Source organism: Colletotrichum graminicola (genome assembly GCF_000149035.1).
Source record: "Colletotrichum graminicola M1.001 genomic scaffold supercont1.72, whole genome shotgun sequence".
Classification (NCBI taxonomy): Eukaryota; Fungi; Ascomycota; class Sordariomycetes; order Glomerellales; family Glomerellaceae; genus Colletotrichum; species Colletotrichum graminicola.
The window spans coordinates 121472-140693 of record NW_007361076.1 but is presented as its reverse complement, the minus strand read 5'-3'; the positions used below and the strand labels follow the sequence as shown (position 1 = coordinate 140693).

General features: G+C 51.7%; 8 protein-coding genes across 8 annotated transcripts; 3 read left to right on the top strand and 5 right to left on the bottom strand.

Annotated features, from left to right (window-relative positions):
• Nucleotides 1-809: 809 nt before the first annotated feature.
• GLRG_11088 (uncharacterized protein) lies at nucleotides 810-2886 on the bottom strand (the record flags this gene model as incomplete). The annotated part of the gene is made up of 9 exons (XM_008101726.1): nucleotides 810-852; nucleotides 934-1205; nucleotides 1256-1515; nucleotides 1600-1751; nucleotides 1821-1910; nucleotides 2110-2202; nucleotides 2301-2430; nucleotides 2518-2713; nucleotides 2764-2886. 9 exons carry the CDS (start codon nucleotides 2884-2886, stop codon nucleotides 810-812), a joined length of 1359 nt encoding a protein of 452 aa, XP_008099917.1.
• A 409-nt stretch (nucleotides 2887-3295) lies between these two features.
• On the bottom strand, nucleotides 3296-4288 carry GLRG_11087 (uncharacterized protein; the record flags this gene model as incomplete). The annotated part of the gene is made up of 1 exon (XM_008101725.1): nucleotides 3296-4288. The coding sequence occupies one exon, from the start codon at nucleotides 4286-4288 to the stop codon at nucleotides 3296-3298; it is 993 nt and encodes a 330-aa protein (XP_008099916.1).
• A 1277-nt stretch (nucleotides 4289-5565) lies between these two features.
• Nucleotides 5566-7815, top strand: GLRG_11086 (saccharopine dehydrogenase; the record flags this gene model as incomplete). The annotated part of the gene is made up of 12 exons (XM_008101724.1): nucleotides 5566-5579; nucleotides 5643-5722; nucleotides 5776-6057; nucleotides 6208-6331; nucleotides 6451-6533; nucleotides 6591-6629; nucleotides 6707-6791; nucleotides 6855-7113; nucleotides 7230-7318; nucleotides 7432-7547; nucleotides 7600-7715; nucleotides 7774-7815. The coding sequence occupies 12 exons, from the start codon at nucleotides 5566-5568 to the stop codon at nucleotides 7813-7815; spliced, it is 1329 nt and encodes a 442-aa protein (XP_008099915.1).
• Nucleotides 7816-9677: 1862 nt separating this feature from the next.
• Nucleotides 9678-10185, bottom strand: GLRG_11085 (uncharacterized protein; the record flags this gene model as incomplete). Its single annotated transcript, XM_008101723.1, has 2 exons — nucleotides 9678-9779; nucleotides 9880-10185. 2 exons carry the CDS (start codon nucleotides 10183-10185, stop codon nucleotides 9678-9680), a joined length of 408 nt encoding a protein of 135 aa, XP_008099914.1.
• Nucleotides 10186-10876: 691 nt separating this feature from the next.
• Nucleotides 10877-11404, bottom strand: GLRG_11084 (uncharacterized protein; the record flags this gene model as incomplete). Its single annotated transcript, XM_008101722.1, has 1 exon — nucleotides 10877-11404. One exon carries the CDS (start codon nucleotides 11402-11404, stop codon nucleotides 10877-10879), a length of 528 nt encoding a protein of 175 aa, XP_008099913.1.
• A 1773-nt stretch (nucleotides 11405-13177) lies between these two features.
• GLRG_11083 (uncharacterized protein) lies at nucleotides 13178-14083 on the top strand (the record flags this gene model as incomplete). The annotated part of the gene is made up of 1 exon (XM_008101721.1): nucleotides 13178-14083. The coding sequence occupies one exon, from the start codon at nucleotides 13178-13180 to the stop codon at nucleotides 14081-14083; it is 906 nt and encodes a 301-aa protein (XP_008099912.1).
• A 1421-nt stretch (nucleotides 14084-15504) lies between these two features.
• Nucleotides 15505-16953, top strand: GLRG_11082 (endo-beta-1,6-galactanase; the record flags this gene model as incomplete). Its single annotated transcript, XM_008101720.1, has 1 exon — nucleotides 15505-16953. The coding sequence occupies one exon, from the start codon at nucleotides 15505-15507 to the stop codon at nucleotides 16951-16953; it is 1449 nt and encodes a 482-aa protein (XP_008099911.1).
• A 669-nt stretch (nucleotides 16954-17622) lies between these two features.
• On the bottom strand, nucleotides 17623-18834 carry GLRG_11081 (LysM domain-containing protein; the record flags this gene model as incomplete). The annotated part of the gene is made up of 3 exons (XM_008101719.1): nucleotides 17623-18513; nucleotides 18575-18714; nucleotides 18822-18834. 3 exons carry the CDS (start codon nucleotides 18832-18834, stop codon nucleotides 17623-17625), a joined length of 1044 nt encoding a protein of 347 aa, XP_008099910.1.
• Between the last annotated feature and the right edge of the window lie 388 nt (nucleotides 18835-19222).

Genomic DNA, 19222 nt, shown 5'->3' with positions numbered 1-19222 from the left:
TAACAGGATAAAGGGACTTAATTGGTCGCAACTTGAGCGCTTATCTCACATCAGCAGGTGGCAAACATTGCTTATCCGTCGCAACTCTGCATATTTCTTCCTCCCGGAAGATATTCATGGCACTAAAAGACTCGGTGATTTGAATAGCGTAAGCTTTGAAGCCTTTCGGCTGTTCTTTTGCTTGATCAAATTCCATGTTTGCTAGCGACTCCTCAATGGCACTATTTGAAGCTGCGTAGAATCTACCTAGCTGTGTAAGGTGAGCAGACAAAAGACTAGGTGTGGAGATATTCACTAGAGCCCAGAGGGTGACAAGAAGCATCTGTTCCTTCGAAGAGCGATCTATGAGACTAAACATCACGTTTCCTCGAGTCTAGTACCGCCTAGTTGACCAACGGACAAAACAAGAGTGATGGGAAGATAACAAGCATCCAAGTTGAGACGCCAGCCTCTAATCATAACTCCATTCTCTCCAGAACCCTCGCATCCGATTCTTTACATGGGAACTTTCGTTCAAGCGAGCGAATCAACTCCTCGTGATGCTGGGATCTGGGCTTGATTGACGTTTCAAAGTGAGCCGGGTGACTGATGACTCCGGGTTTGGGCTCGACCTTCGGCACGATAACTTTGCCATCGATGACTTTCTTGGCAACGTCGAACACAGCAATCGACTGAGTAATGCTGAGGAACAACGTCCTTTCAGCAAGGGTTTTTCCTGGGCAGATTCGTCGACCGAACCCGAACGACAGCTTGCGCGGGTCATACTCCGGTTCGCGATCCTGGCCTTCCAGGAACCTTTCGGGCGAGAACTACATGGGATTCTTGTAGACGGCAGGATCGTGAGTAAACCACCTAGACACGTGTGTACCATTAGTTCCGATGGCCTTCTGAGAAACACCGTCCGGGTAACGCAAAATCTAGGGGATTTCTTACCAGATGTTAGGCATCAGGATTGACTTTTTGGGGATGCGGTAACCCCGATAAGCCACTTCTTCTGTGTTCTCGTGGGGAAGACCCATGGGACCAATTGGCCACCATCGGATAATCTCTTTCACAAGAGCATCAATATATGGTAAACTATTGCGGTCATCCATAGTAGGCAACCTCTCGCTGCCCACTACTCGGTCGATCTCCTCTTGTGCTCTTTTCTGGACATCCGGATAGAGTGTCATAGCCAGATAGAAGCCGGAGATGGCTGCGACAGTCTATAAAATGTTAACTTTCACCGCCATAGCGCGCTGCTCGTCAGCAAAACATATATATGTTTTGGACTCTCAGTATCCGATCCACCTTGATACATGGAGGCGGCAACCCATTTGTTAGTATGCTTATCCTCGCTTGTATCTTTTCCATGGTTCATCAGACGCGAGAGAAAGGACTCGTTGTTGTTGCCCTGCGCAATTTGGTGCTCGACAAAGGCATAGGGCCTCTCAACTGATTCGTTAAGGTCTTTGGTGTATGTCTCTACCTCTTTCTTCCAACCTGTTCCCGGAAACCACGATGGCACACATCGTACTGTCAGACGTCAGAAAACGAATCATCGTTCTCTCAAGCTGTAATTTGGAGAGAAAAGAAAGAAAAAGCATAGAAACAACGTACGAATGGGGAAAATGTCAATCAGATGGGCTCCAGGCATAGCTGACCGGGCAAACTGGTCCATCACTCTATTTATCACAGAGAGAAGAGGATCCTCCTTGAAATTTTCGGCGCTGTAGCCGTAGACAATATGGAGGATAACGGAACCAACCTCCCTGATGAAACTTGCGTATTAGCCTTGCAGTAATCAACGGGCCCCCTCGATGAAAATTTCATTGACTGACTTTGTTATGTGGCTCTCCAAGTTCTCCGGGTCATCCAACAAGTGGAGGAGAAAGTGGGCTACTTCGGACTCTTGCAGCTTGTCGAATTGGCTTACTGATGCATCCGTACCGATGATTCGGGAAAACTGTTATCACAGGAAGCTCGTGTATGCGTGGCGGTTGTCGTCAGCCACACCACGTGCCATGTCACATGAACGAGCTCGAGGGCCCCCTTTATATGGGCCCTCCACCCGGGAGATTCATCTTCCCACAATACAAGCCTTTCTTCACTCATTTCGTATCTCCCTACCTGCTGTGTGCTCTAGCTCGTGAGAACTGTTTGCGATGGGCGCGCAGTGTCTCGTTGTATTGCAGCGCCCCGGTGGATTGCACGTATCCGACGCTGGCCGGTGTTAGAAGAACCGTTACGTAGAGCTATGTTGCAGAGATGGAGGATGCAGATGATTTTGTCATTCTATAGGTTACCCCCCCCGCACGTACACTGTTGTAAATTCCAGTAACGGTCGATCGGAAAACTTCAGAGACTGCTTTTCAAAGAGGTCGAACGCAATCTGAGCGTCGTTGATGATGATGATTGTGTCGCCTAGTATGCTGAGGGAGCTGATGGGACCTGTCATAAGAAGTATCACTCAGTTAAAACCTAGGGTATTCGAAGCTGCGGCATCTCTGCTAGTTGAGCAGTCTTTGCTATTCATACCGTACAAGTCTTTGTGTTTGGCCCAATGGTAAGGCGCGAATGTGTTTTGAGGAGGTATATCCCGTAGATTTCCCACAAGAGGGAGACCTTTTGGGCCGGGTGGCAAGGGAAGGCGTCTAGCATTCTGCCTTGCTTGGGATAGCTTGCCGATGGCAAAAATGACCACCAGACTGGTGCCGTAGTGTCCATCTCCATTCTAGTGATTCATGTCAGCAGCCACGTCATACCCCCCGGGCTACCACACACTGGCAACAGTCTCATTGAGAACATGCTCTTGACATTCAAAATCCAGCGCCATCGGAAGCGCCGGGATTTCTGATGGGGGTTTCTAATGTTCGCAATCCTTGTCATGGAGAATGCGGTAGGCATGAAATCCCAAGTCTTGCCCATAACTTTCCCAGGCTTTACCTAAAATGCTCTCTTGGCGTGATAACACATGGGTATTGTTGCCACACAGCATAAGCCAGAAGAAATGAAAATTCCGGAACTAGGCCACTAACAAGGGAGTGAGAGTGGCGAGCCTCCGATGTTTGCACCAAAAGAGTTGACTCTAGATGAAGAGAAATTATAACACATATACAATTGTATTACTTGAATGCATATTAACACACTATTGCTAGTTATCTGTATGATTGGTCTCCTAAATGACTATTCTAGCACTTCCCCGTGCAAAAGAAAAGCTCTTTAAATATGTCCCCTTACTAGCGCTTCTGGGTGCCCAATTCCCAGCCAACAAAACGCGCTTTATTCAATCCCAAACCTCCCTTAAGCCTCGAACCTATTTGCTGACTTTAATGACAACTCTCTTGGTGGGAGTAGGCAGGTCAGTTCCAATGTCCTCTTCGCCATCTCCAAGCTTTTCGGCTGGAAGCTGCTCAGAGACCACAGCGCCTCCAGTGTCCTCAACAACCTTCTTAATGTCTGCAGCACTGTCTTTCTCTGCGACAGGCAGCTGGGTGATTGCGTTAGTGAGAGACTGAACCCCAAAGGACAGAGAATGAGCTTCAGCCAAAAGGTAGGTCAGAGCAGGGTTCTTGTCAATGTTTGAGTCTTCAACACCGCTAGTAGACTCCATGAAAGTAAGGACCATTTTGTTGACAGTAACTGTGCGGCGCATCAGGACTGAGTAATCTGCTTCAGCAACAAGAATGTGGCCCTCAGAGACCTGGCTGATTTTGCGATTGTCTAGACCACATTTGTTTTTCTTCTCATCTTTGTCTTTGTAGACCGTGCTGGTGAAGATACTGGGCGCCGAATCTCTGGGTTTCTTGATCTGAGACTTGAGCTTCGCAATCTCAGCCTTGAGTCGTCGAGAACTGCTACTGTGGACAGCCATAGACTGGGGCTCAAGGTCGGAGTCAGAGTCATCCATCTTGTGCATCGCGTCGTCTTTGATCTTGCTAGGCTTCTTCGGAGTCTCGGGAAAGGTGCGGAATTGGGGCTTAAAAGACTCTTGTGGAATTGCTCCTGGCTTCTTCTTGGGAGTGCTTGGATTGGTAGCAATAGGCTTGGTATCATTCTCGGTCGGCTTGATAACAGTTGTCTTCTGGCGCTTTGCTGGAGGTGAGATTGTGGTTTTGAGTGAGATCTTCCTCTTAATCGTCTTTTCAGGCTTCTCAGTTGCTTCTGAATTCTTCTTGACATCTGTGGAACCAGAAGCTTCACACTTTACACCTGGTTCGGTCACAGGACTAGCCTTCTTGTGGGCACGAGTCTTGGGCGCTAGGGAAGAGTCGGAGGAGGACTTGGCAACTTTGCGATGACGAGCCATGGTGAATTTCAGCGCGCAATGTTGCGTTCAAAGCTTCCAGAAGGGGTTGAGCGGAAAATGGTGTATGCGAATATTGAACGGCGACATACATAGAAGAGTCCTGTTTATCATTGTCTGAGGTTAGTTATTGAATGGAGAAAGGGAAGAAGTGGCATCTCAAGATGAAATACCTTGCGTGAATCACAGTCGATCTTTGGACTCGGGCTGTTGTTTGTGCGAAGCTTCGTTGTGCAGGATCAAGGTCTTTGGGCAGTTGTTGTTGAGAAGTTTTGCTGTGCAAATTGGGTTGAGGCGGGGTGAGGTCATGTGAGATAGAATTTACTTGGAGGTGATAAGGAAAGAACGAGACGTAGTGAAGCTTGTCATAAGTGCAGGGGGAGATTCAGCAGGTGTGGAATACCGGTAGTTCTTATCGCGGTGTTCAAATTCAAGCCTGCCTGTATCCAAAATATGGAAGGTCCAGCTTGTTTGTTCGATAGCCATTGCTGGGCCACACTGAATTAATGACAATGTTCTTTGTAACTTTTGTGGATGGAACAAATGCCCAGCAAGGCCAAGATCGGAATGAATTGAACACGATTTCTTGTTCTTCAGGGTAGTTCCCAAAGCGTTAATAAGTCGACAGATCAACTGAGATAATGTATTCACTTTCAGAGAATGCACATTAAATGCTCTCAGATGATGGATTATAACACGTTCACTCAACCCAGACTAGGAAGCTTTGGAGGAAGAACGTTGTGCTAACCCTATAATATGGGGCACTAAAAACAATACTTCAATTGGGCTCGTTTCACATCAAAGGTTTCAGCAACTCGACAGGATTTCATCAAGTAGAGCTACGGTGCTGACGGTTCAGTGTACGAGCAAAGGTTACAAAATTCTCAACGTTATCCCTGGGGCTGGAATATCCAAGTACAACAAAGACTCTGATGGGTTTGTTTGATGGGACTATCCTTGTTGTCTTGCTGCATCTTGACCTCTGACATTTTCTCAGTGGCCCCGGAGTGGGATGCACGTGACATTGAGAGGGACCCCCCCCCGTCTGGGGAGGTGGATCCAGTCCGCCTAGTTAGAACGCCACCCCGGAACGCGGCCGGTGTCGGAGGTACACCAAGTTTTCCCCGCCAAAGGAGGGGCACCGTACAGCCCACCAAAGATTTTTTGCACCTACGATACCATCTGTGACCTGATTGCAAAGCTTCTTGGCCAACTGTTTCTCCTCTCAACCGTACGTCTCAATTCGGAAAGGTCGCTATATTTCACAAATACCAATTGCAATGGCGTCTCAAAAGTAAGACAATACACCTTTCGTCTGCCGTTCGTCATTCCTTGTACTGACTTGCCTGTCTGTCAGGGTATTGATGCTCGGTGCGGGGTTCGTCACTCGCCCGACTCTCGACATCCTCTCGGACTCTGGCGTCTCCGTCTCTGTTGGTTCGTTTTGACGACATTATCACCCCCAAGTCCACCTACTGAGCTTTCCACAGCCTGCAGAACGCTCGAGTCCGCCAAGGCACTCTCTGCCGGTGTCAAGAATGCCAACCCCATCTCGCTCGATGTCACTGACGACAAGGCCCTGGACGACGAAGTCGCAAAGCACGACCTGGTCATCAGCCTGATTCCCTACACGTTCCATGCCAGCGTTATCAAGTCTGCCATCCGTCAGAAGAAGCATGTGGTCACAACCAGCTACGTTTCCCCCGCTATGCTCGAGCTCGACCAGGCTGCCAAGGATGCCGGCATTACCGTCATGAACGAGATCGGTCTCGGTGAGTTTCCTCGGGCAAGGGCCAGCTGTTACCCATATGGCCGCAGGAGCTAACCAATTTCTTTTTGCTCGCAGACCCCGGCATCGACCACTTGTGTAAGAACCGACCCGAGAGCCGCTTAATTGACCAACTCACCAACTGACTTATCAGACGCCGTCAAAACCATTGAAGAGGTCCACAAGGAGGGCGGAAAGATCAACTCGTTCCTGTCCTACTGCGGAGGTCTCCCGGCACCGGAGAGCTCTGGAAACCCTCTGGGATACAAGTTCTCATGGTTAGATTTGCTTCCGTCTTTCACCTTCTTCGTTGCGCAGACCTCCGGTCCCACCACGCCTAGAAGCCTTGGAGGCTGTGCTTCGACGCCTGGAGTCGTCGTGCTAACAGAGCATCTAGGTCTCCCCGCGGCGTCCTCCTCGCGCTGAGAAATGCCGCCAGCTTCTACCAGGACGGCAAGATCGTCAACGTCGCAGGACCCGGTAAGTAGCCGTATTAGCCACGGATTACGCCAGTGTTTGAAGCTGACTCCATCCAAGATCTCATGGCCACTGCCAAGCCGTACCACATCTACCCAGGTGCGTAGACCAGTGTCCAAGTTTTCAAAACCGACCTCCATGCATCTCCTTCGACACTGACATAACGTGTGACTAAGGATTCGCCACCGTCGCGTACCCCAACAGAGACTCGACAGGATACAAGGAGCGCTACAACATCCCCGAAGCGCAAACCATCATCAGGTACATATAGAGGCTCAGTCGCTCCTTACAAGCACAAAACCACTGACGCGTGTATGTGTATAGAGGTACTCTGCGGTACGCCGGTTTCCCCGAGTTCGTCAAGGTCCTCGTCGACATCGGATTCCTCAAGGACGAGGAGCAGAACTACTGCAAGGAGGCGATTGCTTGGAAGGAGGTCACGCGCAACGTTCTGGGTGCTTCGTCTTCGGAAGAGGCAGAGCTCATCAAGGCTGTCTTGGCCAAGACCAGCTTCAAGGATGACGAGCAGCGTGACCACATCTTGGGCGGCCTCAAGTGGCTTGGAATCTTTTCATCCGAGAACGTAAGTCTACACATATACGCCCTTTGAGCCCGATAGGTTGGCCATGGTTCGTCGCGTGCGGGCCTGCGCCGACGTGACGTCAATCAGCGAGGTAGGCTAACACAGAAGGGCTGAAGACCACCCCCCGAGGAAACCCGCTGGACACCCTTTGCGCCACCCTTGAGAAGAAGATGCAATTTGCCGAGGGAGAGCGTGATATCGTTATGTGAGTGAAGCATTCCCGCACTTGTGCATGCCGAAGGTCCAAGCCACTGGATCCGTGCGTAGCGTCACTCGAGGCATATTCCCCCGTTTTACATGATGCTAATCCAAGCAAAGCCTGCAACACAAGTTCGAGGTTGAGTTGAAGGACGGCACCAAGCAAACCAGGCTCTCGACCCTTGTCGAGTACGGCAGCACCGACCCCAACGGCTACTCAGCCATGGCCAAACTTGGTGAGTACCACACGCCCACGAATGACGAACCTCTCCAACTAACCGAGCCTAGTGGGCATTCCCTGCGCGGTTGCCGTCAAGCAGGTTTTGAACGGAACTCTTTCCGAGAGGGGCGTCCTCGCTCCCATGAGCAGCAAGATCAACGATCCTCTCATCAAGGACCTCAAGGTAAATATGATCACCTTAATACCTGTTCATCGAGCTAATCTGCCGTACCTGCGCTCAGGAATACGGTATCTACTGCAAGGAGGAGATTGTTGGCCAGTAATGTTTCGCGGCGACGTCGTCAACGAACGGCTCCCTGGCAACAAGACACATTGCTTCCAACGCAATGATAGATTTAAAATAAAAGTAAAGATTGCATTTCACCATCCTAGTACCGATATGTTTCAGTGAACTCAGTGCTCGTCTCTTTCTTGTTACAGCAAGGCATCCTGCGGTGCGCGGCACAGCCCACCAGAATGCCTGTGAATGGATATGATCACCCTGGTTGGTTCTCAGTAGTACCTAGCCAGTCTTGAGCACGGCCGAGCTTCAATCATCTCCCCTCTCGATTCTTAACCAATCCTGCCCAGAAGCTGAAGAAGGCAAGCTCGACAAAGTCCCAGACAGGAGGAATCGGGTTTTCTCCACGTTGACGTGGCTACTTCTTCCACTCATCCTCATCCACCGTCAAGAAGGACCAAGAACAGAGCAAATGTCACGGCCTACTTTAAAGATCCAAATAGCTTTAATCTAGGAGGGTGTATGAAAGCAGGTAATATAGCTAGGTGCGCTAGTGTAAAAGTAGGGGAAAATAGTAGAGGTACGCTAGTTATTGTTAGGATAGATTTCCCTACCTAAATAACGGAAAATCAATGTTTTGCGCATCTGCCCCTAAGGAGGGCTAATTAGTAATAGTAACGCCTGAAGATAGGAACAACAATACAATTAATTCAGGATTATTGCTGCTGTATACGTACTTCAACAGTAGAGGCCTAGGCCTATCGCATGGATCTTCCTCTGCGGGACGATAGCCGGAGGGGATCCGTCGTTGGACGGCACTGCCCAAGTCGAAGATGCAAATGCTCACTGTTTGGCTGAAGCAGCACTTTACAATCGGCCAAGCATTGCGGAAGAATACTGGGCTCTGTTAGAGGCCACGGAGAGGAGTCATAACCTCGCCTACGCGGATAAGGCCCTCGCGTTCGCCCGCACCCTTTTACACACATGTGACAGGAATGATGAAGGACCCCGTATCAATTGCTAGGAGCTTCAGCGACTTTTGTAACGAGCACTGTCCCAAAATACAGAATGATCTTGAAAGGCACGAGTGGCTCAGGCAGTGGGCTTCGGCCGAGACTCACTTTATACCGTTCGTACAACGTACGGCGAGCAGCATACAAGGCGACAGGTTCTTCACCACGAGGAAGGGGTATTGGTATGTGCGAACATTTCTCGAATGGTGTTAGACTCTGAAACTTTGGCTTCTATTCTCTTGCTAAACAATTCTAGTGGAACAAGTACCCCCTTGGTCAAGCCCGGCGATTTGATATGTATCATTCCATCTGTCCAGACGCCCTTGGTGATAAGGCCCGTTGAAGGACGAGACGGGGCATTTCATGTTATTGGCTCATCATATGTAAATGGAATGATGTACGGTGAGGTTTTCAAGACATCAGAGCCGGATCATAATTCACCAGAAGTGGTAATTGCTCGGTTTGTGTGACAAACCGCAGACACCAAAGACAGGCATTGTTGAGTTGACCAAGAACTTAAGTATTAAGATTTGCAGCACATAATGGCGCTGAGTTATGAGTGCACTACTGATTTGTGTATGCTTTTGCTACGATCCGTTTGTTACTGTCATGGACAAATTCTCCCCGAAGACTTACTTTCCCGGCTTTGTTGCTCTCCGGCATTTTCAAGCCTCTGTTTGATTCATTTGACCACACCCTAAATTACTGGGTTGAATAAAGTTTCGATTGTGAAGCCAAGAAATTTCCCGCTTGGAAGCCGCAATCCTCCACCCTCCACCTAAAATAGCGTTCAGTATCTTCTCTGATGGTACACCACCCTCAACAGATGTCGCAAAACGAGGTCGTCCGCCAATGGCAATATGAGTGTCTGACGTCTCCTCCCATAGCGCATCTATTTGGTATCAACCCGCGTCTTGGTAGCGTCGACTTTGCAGCTGTTCTGCTGCTCTTTGTCGGCCTTGCCAGCCTTCAGAACAGTCACACGCTTGCGGACCTCGGATGCTTTCAGTGTAAGATTACGGGATCTACATAGATGTTGTTTGAAAACTCAGCACAGTGAAAAATTTTGACAGATGCGGACTTGGGCAACTTACTCTCCTGAGGGAATAGATCCCCGTGCCGGTCGTGCGGCAGCCGAGGACAAAGCATGGCCAGACTTTTGCGCCCAGCTTTCCACATCGCCTCTCCGGCTTCGGCTCCAGATTAACAATACCGCCATCAGTGGCCGCTGCAGATCGAGGTGGGCGAGACGTGGAAAGCGGAGTTCTCTTGGGTCGGTCCAGGCCTGGGGCTATAGGCTTGGCCATGGCAAAAGTCACGTCGGGAGTCTGCAACTGCACGTCCACAACGGAAGATTCGGGATCCGAAGTGTGGGTGGCAACGTATTGCTCTGGCGCCATTGTACCTGTGCTGCCGTTGCTGAATTCGAGAATTACCACGAGTATCGAAGGCAAATTAAGTAAATGGTAGTTTCAACCTGGTATTTTGCTAATTGGCCTGGCTTGTCGGCCTAGAGACATTGCAGATATGCTCGCTAGTAACACTGTTAGACGAAGAAACAGTCCACTACACGAGGGCAGCATTCACTGATTTGGATAACCCGGCTATTATTGCTTAGTCAATTCAATTGCCTGAATATAACAGAAACGTATGTCTTGGCCCTACAGTGTCTCAATGAGCGAATTCTGGGTAACAAGGTTGTATTTGTAGTCGAGTCTTCTAATGTATAATTAAGGCGAAGTGTGGATGATGTGGCCTAAAGTCACTGGACTAGCCTACTTTCAGCACTCAAGTCGAGTCAGAATATTGATAAACGCAAAAAGAACTCCAAGAAATCATCCTCCATGCAAAGTCATTGATGGTATGCGGATGCAGGGGGTTACTGAATGGAGCACAGGCAATAGCTATCGTCTCGCTGGCCTCCTATGGGTGATGTGTTAGACGACTTTGAGACAACAAGATTGTACGTATCAGCTTACCATTCAGGGCCATCGTCATCTGAATTCATACTATGTTCTCTTTGCCTCTCGTGGCACCTGCCCCTTCAAGGTCTCTGGCCGTTGTGGTTGAGCTTGTAGTGCTGCGCCTCTGTCAGACATTACTCACGCTGACACCACGTGCTTTGGCCGGAATACTCACGCGGTTACGCGAGCTCTTGTGATGAAAGACTCTGGAGCAAGCGGAGAATTCGCAAGGAAACTGGTTGGCGTTGCCTTGGCTCGCAGGGTTGGCCACAGGCTCGTCGGGAACGGTGTCCGAGTCGGAGGCAGGAGCCTTGACCTTGGGGGCGGCCCGCTTGACCGCAGATACCAGAGGCTTCTGAGCGGAGCGCTTGTTAGCGGGAGCAGAGGCCTCGGCGACAGCTGGCGCGGGAGCAGAAGCCTTTGGAGCAGATGTCTTCGCTGTGGTCTTCGCAGCGGCCTTGTTGGCGGTCTTGACAGGGGTAGCGACCGGCGCAGCCTGAGCGAGGGCCTCGTCCACAGCAGCCGGTTCCTCTTTGACAATGTTGTTCTCGATGATCGTCTGCGTGTCGCGCAGAACCTCATCGATGGGTTTGCGGGACTTATTGGCGACTTCCTCGAGGGCGTCGAGGATCATCTTATCGAGACGGGGAGCCATCCTTGGGACGAAGTCAGCTGCATGATCGGCCGCACGAAACGAGTTGATATACGTACTTACGAGATCTCTTCTGGCAATACTATTTGTAAAATGTATTTCGGTCTGAGCTTACTAGAGGTGGTGGCGAAGAAGAAGGGATAGTACTAGATGAAGCAAGTTTCTGTTCATCAAAATTTGGCCAAAGAGGATGGTGGTTGGTGGAGGTGAAGGATGAACGATATCGCAGCAGATGAGGAAGGAATAATGAGGGCTAGCAAATGAGGCGGGTGAGAACTAGACGAAAGCATTCCAATTGATTCCCTGATACCCATCGGAGGAACTGCGGTCAAACTGTGAGGCAAATGAGACCAGAATGATCACTTCTGCTCCGTCTTTCACAGATCAATGAACTGCGCGGATCTTTGGTTACAAATGGTACGCAGAAACAGCTTCCATCAGCCACAGGTGTTTAACAAAGAGATTGTTTTCCTCTGAAGTAAAAGGCCAGAATTACACAGGGTAGGCTGCAGACGTTCTCAACAGAATAGAGTGAGAAGACCTTGCTCGATAGTAGATATAGAAAGCACAACTGAAGATTCCACAACATATGTGGCCTAGGATGTACTCATTGCTAGCTAATACATATTCACCTCTCAATTTTCGCACTGTCTTCAAAGGTGGCGTCAACTATATGTATCCCACAGCAGTTATGATAGCTACTTGACGGTGCAAAGGTCCCAGGGAAACATACAAAACCTGCCTTGGTTTCTTGTTGTATTTTGAACTTGAAAAAGTGGTTTTCCAAAGACAATACCGTATCTTTAAGCAAGAATTCGTCCAGAGAAAGGTTCCTAAAAACAGTCATCGAATAGTCAAGTGAAGAGGAGAAGGAACTTCAGATTGGCCAACTCACAACCCTCATACTGTTGAATGGAACTGTTCCCACCTTCGAACAGAGTCTCACAATTTTATTCACTGTATTAAGGCCATAACCGGGATACCAGACGGGAAGTCACTGTAGATTCACCGGGTCGAGATCGTTTGAGAGGCATAAGAACCCTTCTTGATTTAGAAAGGTGGCTTTGAAGTTCCTTCTTTAAACTAACGACTTGACTTTTGGCCTTCCCTCGACAAGTTTTATCCTTGATTCTTGAATCATTCGGTATTCGAGCTTGCTGACGACGTTGCGCAATCACCCCGCTAGTATTCGCTATTTACGGTACTCAACATTGCAAGTAAGCTAATTTCAGCCCTGTCGCGAGTCTATCTCTTGAAGCGGAAACTTGGCAGACTTCTTTTGCTGATTTGGATAGCAGGTGAAGGTATTGATACAATGGTTAGGTCGGGAAGAGTCAAGGGCGTCGGTGGTGGAGGAAGTGACGGAAGTGTGGCTGTTAGACCAAGTCTCCTCCCCGAGGCTCCTGCTTCCTCGAACAGCTCAATCACCTCAGCCGGGAAAACCATTCGTTCCCGACAAAGCTCGCCGCATTCAAACGTATTGCCTCAATCATCCAAGCTTTCGGTCGGGGCCCGAGTATCTGATACCGCTGCCACTCTGAGCGGTAGCCTGCCATTTGCTTCTACCGAGTTTCGGTACACAGCATCTCCTATACCCAACTCATTCGACAGCAACAAACAGGCCGACATTGCATACCAAGGCGACTTTTCTTCTTCATCTTGCGGAGAAGTTGATAGCGACGAAGAAGAGGAAGAGTTTGACGAGGTATGCCCAATCCCATGTCCCATGGCAAATCACAAGCTTACAAGCGCAACCAGCAGACTCCCCAAAACAAGATGTCTGCCCTCACGTCGTCGACAATGGATCTAGATCAATATTCCACCGACCCTTTTGTCGATAAGACCACTCCGCGGAACGATACTCCCATCCCCATCGACCTGTTGAGCGCCCCCCGACCCAAGTCCCCCGACTTGGAGGGTGGATCGTCGTCGAGCTTCTCCTCGGCGCCCTCAACCCCAACCAAGGCACCAGTCAATCGTCGTCGCTCTGCGCCCCCCAAGCCCAAGCTTACCATCCTGCAAGAGGCTGCCCGGGAGATCCGCTCGGTCGCTGCCGAGATCAAAGAAACCAGAGCCGAGTACAAGCGCGCCCGCGACTTGTTCGAGCACCTCACGCGAGACGAGAGCGCCACCGCGGAAATTCTCGACGCCGCCGTCGACGCCACAAATAGACGCCTCGTGCGCGCGGTCGAGGACGACGAGAGAATCCAGAGCGGCAACCCGCCGAGACACGTGCCTTACCCGCCCGAGAAAATCCCCGAGCTTCTGGCGGCCGTTGAGAAGGCCGAGACGGACAAGGAGAACTGGTACGCGGAGACGAGACGGCTATTTTGGATCTTCGAGGTCATTGACCGAGAGACACTGCCGGCGTTGAGGCGCAAGATGGAGGCGGCACGGAAGAAGGAAGCCGCTGCGAGACAGAAGAAAGATGACCAGGCCGCTGCGGCGACGTGCCCGAAACCGGTTCTGGCTTTGGGAACTCGGACGGACCCGGGAACCGTCTCTGATCGTTCTCCTGCAACGGTTCGCCGCATTCGTCCGGACGAGACGCCGACCACTTCGCTGGCTACTTCGGATGCCGGCAGCCAATCTACCCTTGTTCGGGGTATACGGAACGCCATGCCACGAGCTACTGATCCTGCCGGAGTTCCCGAGACGCCTACTAAAAGATCTCGTCGTTGATCACATCTGGGGTCTTCCAAAAGGGGACTACTAGGGTAGTTCGCTTTCCTGTCTGTGGGTTTAATCAAGGCCAAGCAGAGGTACGTCTTAATAATCTTCTTCTTGCTGTTCAAACAAGTTTTGTGTCCATCTAACTGTATGATCAGACGGCCAATCAAGCTCGCTGGTGGCTTATGCGCCACGGCTCCGGACCAAGGGGCCGCACAAACGCTTGCCCTACCTTTACGCTAGTTGTTAGCCATAGTCTCCCTATCCATTTGAACCGGACCAAGCTAACAATGTCATTGATGCAGTTGTCCAAGTGAACCCGAACACGTGCATTGTGCTATGCCCAATGTCCCCTCAGGTTTGATGACAGGATTTGTGGGTACCAGAGCGAATGCATGAGCCCGTTACAGATTACCTACTCCACTCACTGCTGCAAGTCGCATCGCATGACCCCTTTCCCCCGCATTTTAAGATACGATGCGGACCGCGTGGCATACGCAATAAGTATGTCCAAGCGTCGAGGGGCTCGGGGCACAGGTACACTATTGGATCGCATATGCGCGGATCCTGGTGTGGATTGGCGTGCGCCTGAATCGGGATCGCGAGCCTGAGTCGGTAGCGTGCGCTTGAGTCGGTGGCGTACGTAGGTACTATGACTCGGCGGGCGGGATGGATGCTATAGCCTATATCGACTTTGGAGGATCGCTACCGCTTAGGATGCCGAAGCTGCGAAAGTGCGGTCTCTGGATAGCATCATTGGACATAATGCATTCCTTGCGCAGGTTTATACGCCGAAGAGTGGTTCCAGGCTAGGTAGCTTAACACTATGCATACCCTTGATCCGTATGCGGAAGCCGCTTTGCTTCACCCCTGCAATATCATTGACCACCAATCATGAGACCAAGGAAATGATGGTCGGGTGTCTTGGCCTGCGCCCCCGTCCGATTATTGGCAATATCCAGTGCGGATACCTGCCACAAGTTGATTGCGAGCTCAATGCAACCTAACCATGAAAATGGGTCCATTTGGCCACGAGGGTCGCACTTTTGAATTTCCCGATACAGAGGAATCGCCGTCATGATCAGACGCAAGGCCAGATATCATTTTTTAGCTCTGGAGCCGGTGCCGACGATGCTGCGTGGGCTTGAGCCGCCACTACAGAGTATCCGTAGTTCACAGGCGGTCCGCTCACCCTCCTCGCCTGCGAAGCGACCCCAGCATGCCACTTCCGAATTAAGCGCCCCTGCTCCGTCATCAATGCCGTGGATATTACCACCTGCCTGCCTGCCTGCCTGCGTTGTCCATGAGAGCATGGTATAAGGGGCGGCACTCTTCCACGGCTCCTCGAGGACCGCAAGAGCGGCAGCAGCAGCGGCAGCGGCAGCAGCAGCAGCAGCAGCAGCAGACTCCGGTTCTTCACAGACACCCCTAGTATGCAGCTCAAGTCTCTCGCGGCCGTGGCCATTGGCCTGGCTTCTGTCTCGCCCGCCGCAGCCGACACTACGACCACCATCGACCCGACATCCTACCGCGGGACGTGGGAGGGATGGGGCACCTCCCTCGCGTGGTGGGCGGCCCGCTTCGGCACCCGTGACGACCTCGCCGACATCTTCTTCACGACCAACACGACCTCGTTCGGAGGCGCAAACCTGCCCGGCTTGGGCCTTAATATCGTGCGACACAACGCCGGCGCCTCCAGCTGGAACAGCATCGGGAGCCTTAGCATGGTGGTCTCGCCCAACATGATACCTTCACGGCAGATAGAGGGCCACTGGATCGACTGGAACAGCGCGGACCCGACCTCGGCCAGCTGGCGGTGGGACGTCGACGTGAACCAGCGGACGATGATGCAGAAGGCCCAGAGCCGCGGGGCCAACCACTTCGAGCTCTTCTCCAACTCGCCCATGTGGTGGATGACATACAACCACAACCCGTCGGGGGCGGCGGACGGCACCGAGAACATCCAGTCCTGGAACCTCCAGCAGCATGCTGTCTACATGGCCACGATCGCCAAGTACGCCAAAGACAACTGGGGCATCACTTATGAGTCGGTTGAGCCGTTTAACGAGCCGTCGGCCGACTGGTGGGATGCCAACGGCACGCAGGAGGGGTGCCACATTGACGTCACCACCCAGTCGACCATTATTAACGCGCTCCGGACGGAGCTCGACAACCGCGGCCTTAACAACATTTCTGTCTCGGCGTCGGATGAGTCGTACTACGACCAGGCGGTGTCGACGCTCCAAGGCCTCAGCGGCGAGGCGCTCAGCGAGATGAGCCGCGTCAACGTCCACGGGTACCAGTACGGCGGCGGCCAGCGCGACAAGGTGTACTCCCTCGCGTCGGCGCAGGGCCTGCGGATATGGAACAGCGAGTACGGCGAGTCGGACGCGACGGGCGAGATGCTCGTCAGCAACCTCATCCTCGACTTCCGGTGGCTGCAGCCCACAGGGTGGGTGTACTGGCAGGTGCTCGACGGGGGCGGCTGGGGCCTCATCGACGCCAACAACGATGCCGGCACGGTCGGGTCGGCGAACCAGAAATACTTCGTGCTGGCGCAGTTCGCGCGGCACATCCGCGAGGGCATGCGCATCCTGGACGGCGGCTCGGACAACGTCGTGGCGGCGTACGACGCGGCGCAGTCCAAGCTGATCATCGTCGCCATCAACTGGGGCGACGCGCAGTACCTCAACTTCGACCTCAGCAGCTTCTCGCAGCCGTCGACCGACGGCGCCAAGGTGACGCGCTGGCGGACGCAGGTCGGCAGCGGGGACCGGTACGTGCAGGAGACGGACGACACGATAATGAACGGGAGCAAGTTCTGGTCGTGGTTCGAGACCAAGATGGTGCAGACGTTTGAGGTCAGCAATGTGAAGTTATAATTTAAGTAGTAGCATAATCGTTCGGAATGTATATATATCTGTGTGCATATAACCTGACGTTGATTGAGCTGAGATTCGAGTGCAGAAGTGCATCTTGTTGGAATGTTGATGACTTACTAGTTCAACCAAACAATTGAGGTTAGTTGAGCGAGTAGCATGAAGCCCGGCCCATATAGGAAAGGAGTAAGGAAAGAAGCTGTGATGGAAGAGGAAGGAAGGACAAACAGTCAAGAGAGGAAAAAAGCAAAAGAGAATGTTCCGACCTATGTCTGCAAGTATCCAATGCACAGTGCTATCAAAACTTATGATTAACGACTGTTGCGCCTGTGGCTTGAGAAATCAACATGGCGTCGCTCCACGAACGGATCTCAACTGGCCTCATCGCAACCACTATTATTAGAACGAACGGTTGCAGCGACTAACCTAGACTTGAATATAGATGGCAGCACGGCAAAGTGCCGTGAAAGGCCAGTCAGTTTGCACTGAGATGAGCAAAATATAAAAACAAGCCAATGGCGGCAAGTGCCTCATCTGATTGAGAAACCCTAACAGCTCGGAACTTATGTGGGATTGCTCGGCATACACGCATTGAAAAAGCGAAATAGAAACTGCGCGGAAACATCGCCGACATAGTGTTCTGTCTTTGCTGTGTAGATCCAAACACAAACCCTATTTTGTGACGCTGATGCAGTAGTATTCCTGTGCCCACATCGACGACGCGCAATTTTCCCCGTTCTTCCCCAAAACCGGATTCCATGCGTACAAGTGAGCTAAAGTAATTCCGTTGGACTTTGCAAAGTCAGTGCAAGTGGCGCCCGAAGGTGCTTCGGCATATCTAGCACAGTTGGAGTCGATACCAGCTTGAGTTGGACCCGGAGCCGCCACGGTGATGCCGACGCAGTAGTACTCGCTGGCCCACATAGAAGACGCACAGTTTTCTCCGTCGGTGCCGAGAACTGTGTTCCAGGAGTACAACTGGTCTGTCGAAATGCCGTTGCTGCTTGCAAAGTCGCCGCAGACCACTCCGCTCGGCGCCTCGGCAAACTTGGAGCAGCTTGACACGATGCCGGTCTGCGTAGGACCAGGCGCCGTTACTCCCGTCTTCGTCGTTGGACCTGCCGTGGTGGCTGGGTTCGTCGTGGTTGGCGCCGATGATGACCCAGAAACACCGACACAGTAATACTCCTGAGCCCACATGGACCCCGCGCAGTTCTCGCCGTTGCTCCCCAGGACACTGTTCCACCCGTAGAGCTGAGCAAGAGTGATGCCGTTGCGAGAGGCAAATGCGCTGCAAGTGTCGCCGGAGGCCGCTTCTGAAAACTTGTTGCAGTTCTTCGTTATTCCTGTTTGTGTTGGGCCGGGTGCAGTCACGGCCGAAGTCGTGGTTGGCTTTCGAGTGCCAATGCAATAGTACTCACTGGCCCAGAGGGCGGTCGAGCACTCGGATCCAGCTGTGCCTAGTACTGGGTTCCATTCGTATAACTGACTTGGCGCAATCGAGTTACGTGTGGCAAACGCTTCACAGCCATCTCCGGCTGTGGCACTGGCGTAGTTGTTGCACTGCGATCATCAGAGTGAGTTAGTCTGGTGTGGTGATTAGATTGATAGGGGCTCGACGTACGTTCGTGGCGAGCCCATCTTGGGTTGGACTGGGGGCTGCGCCTCCAGAAACTGGGTTGACAATGTCTGTTGCGGTAGTTGTTGCCGTCACAATACCCCCAGCACCACCTCGCTGTTGGTTTCCTGCATTGGCCGCTGTGCCTAAGGGCGGTGCAGGCAGAGTGTATGTGGCGTTGACACCAGGAGAGCTGCCGAATACGACTCGTCAGTTCAACCGGCGTCCGGGAGCAGCTGCTTACGTCTCGTACCTAACGCAGACATATTGGCCCTCCATAAGACTGTCACAAAGTCCGAGGATATACGTGTTCCACTTCTTAAACTGTACAATTGTAGTTCCCCCACCAATGGATGCCGCAATGCTCTCACTGTAACGAAAAGTTGTAAGTTCCCTTTGCTCAACGAAGTGGCAGATGATCCTCATATTGGCGTTTCGGGTGCTTACCAAGTTTCGTTCTTTCCGACCCTTTGCAATATGCACCGTTGAGGCACACAAACTGAGCCAGAGACGGCACAGGTATCGCTATTGGTAAACCACTGAAGTGCTCCAGTACTCACACCATATTGGGAAGACAAGTCATCACAATAAGAGGCATGTATGGGCCCCAACTCAGGAGTAGATCTCTTGAACCAATCCAGACCCCCGTCTCTC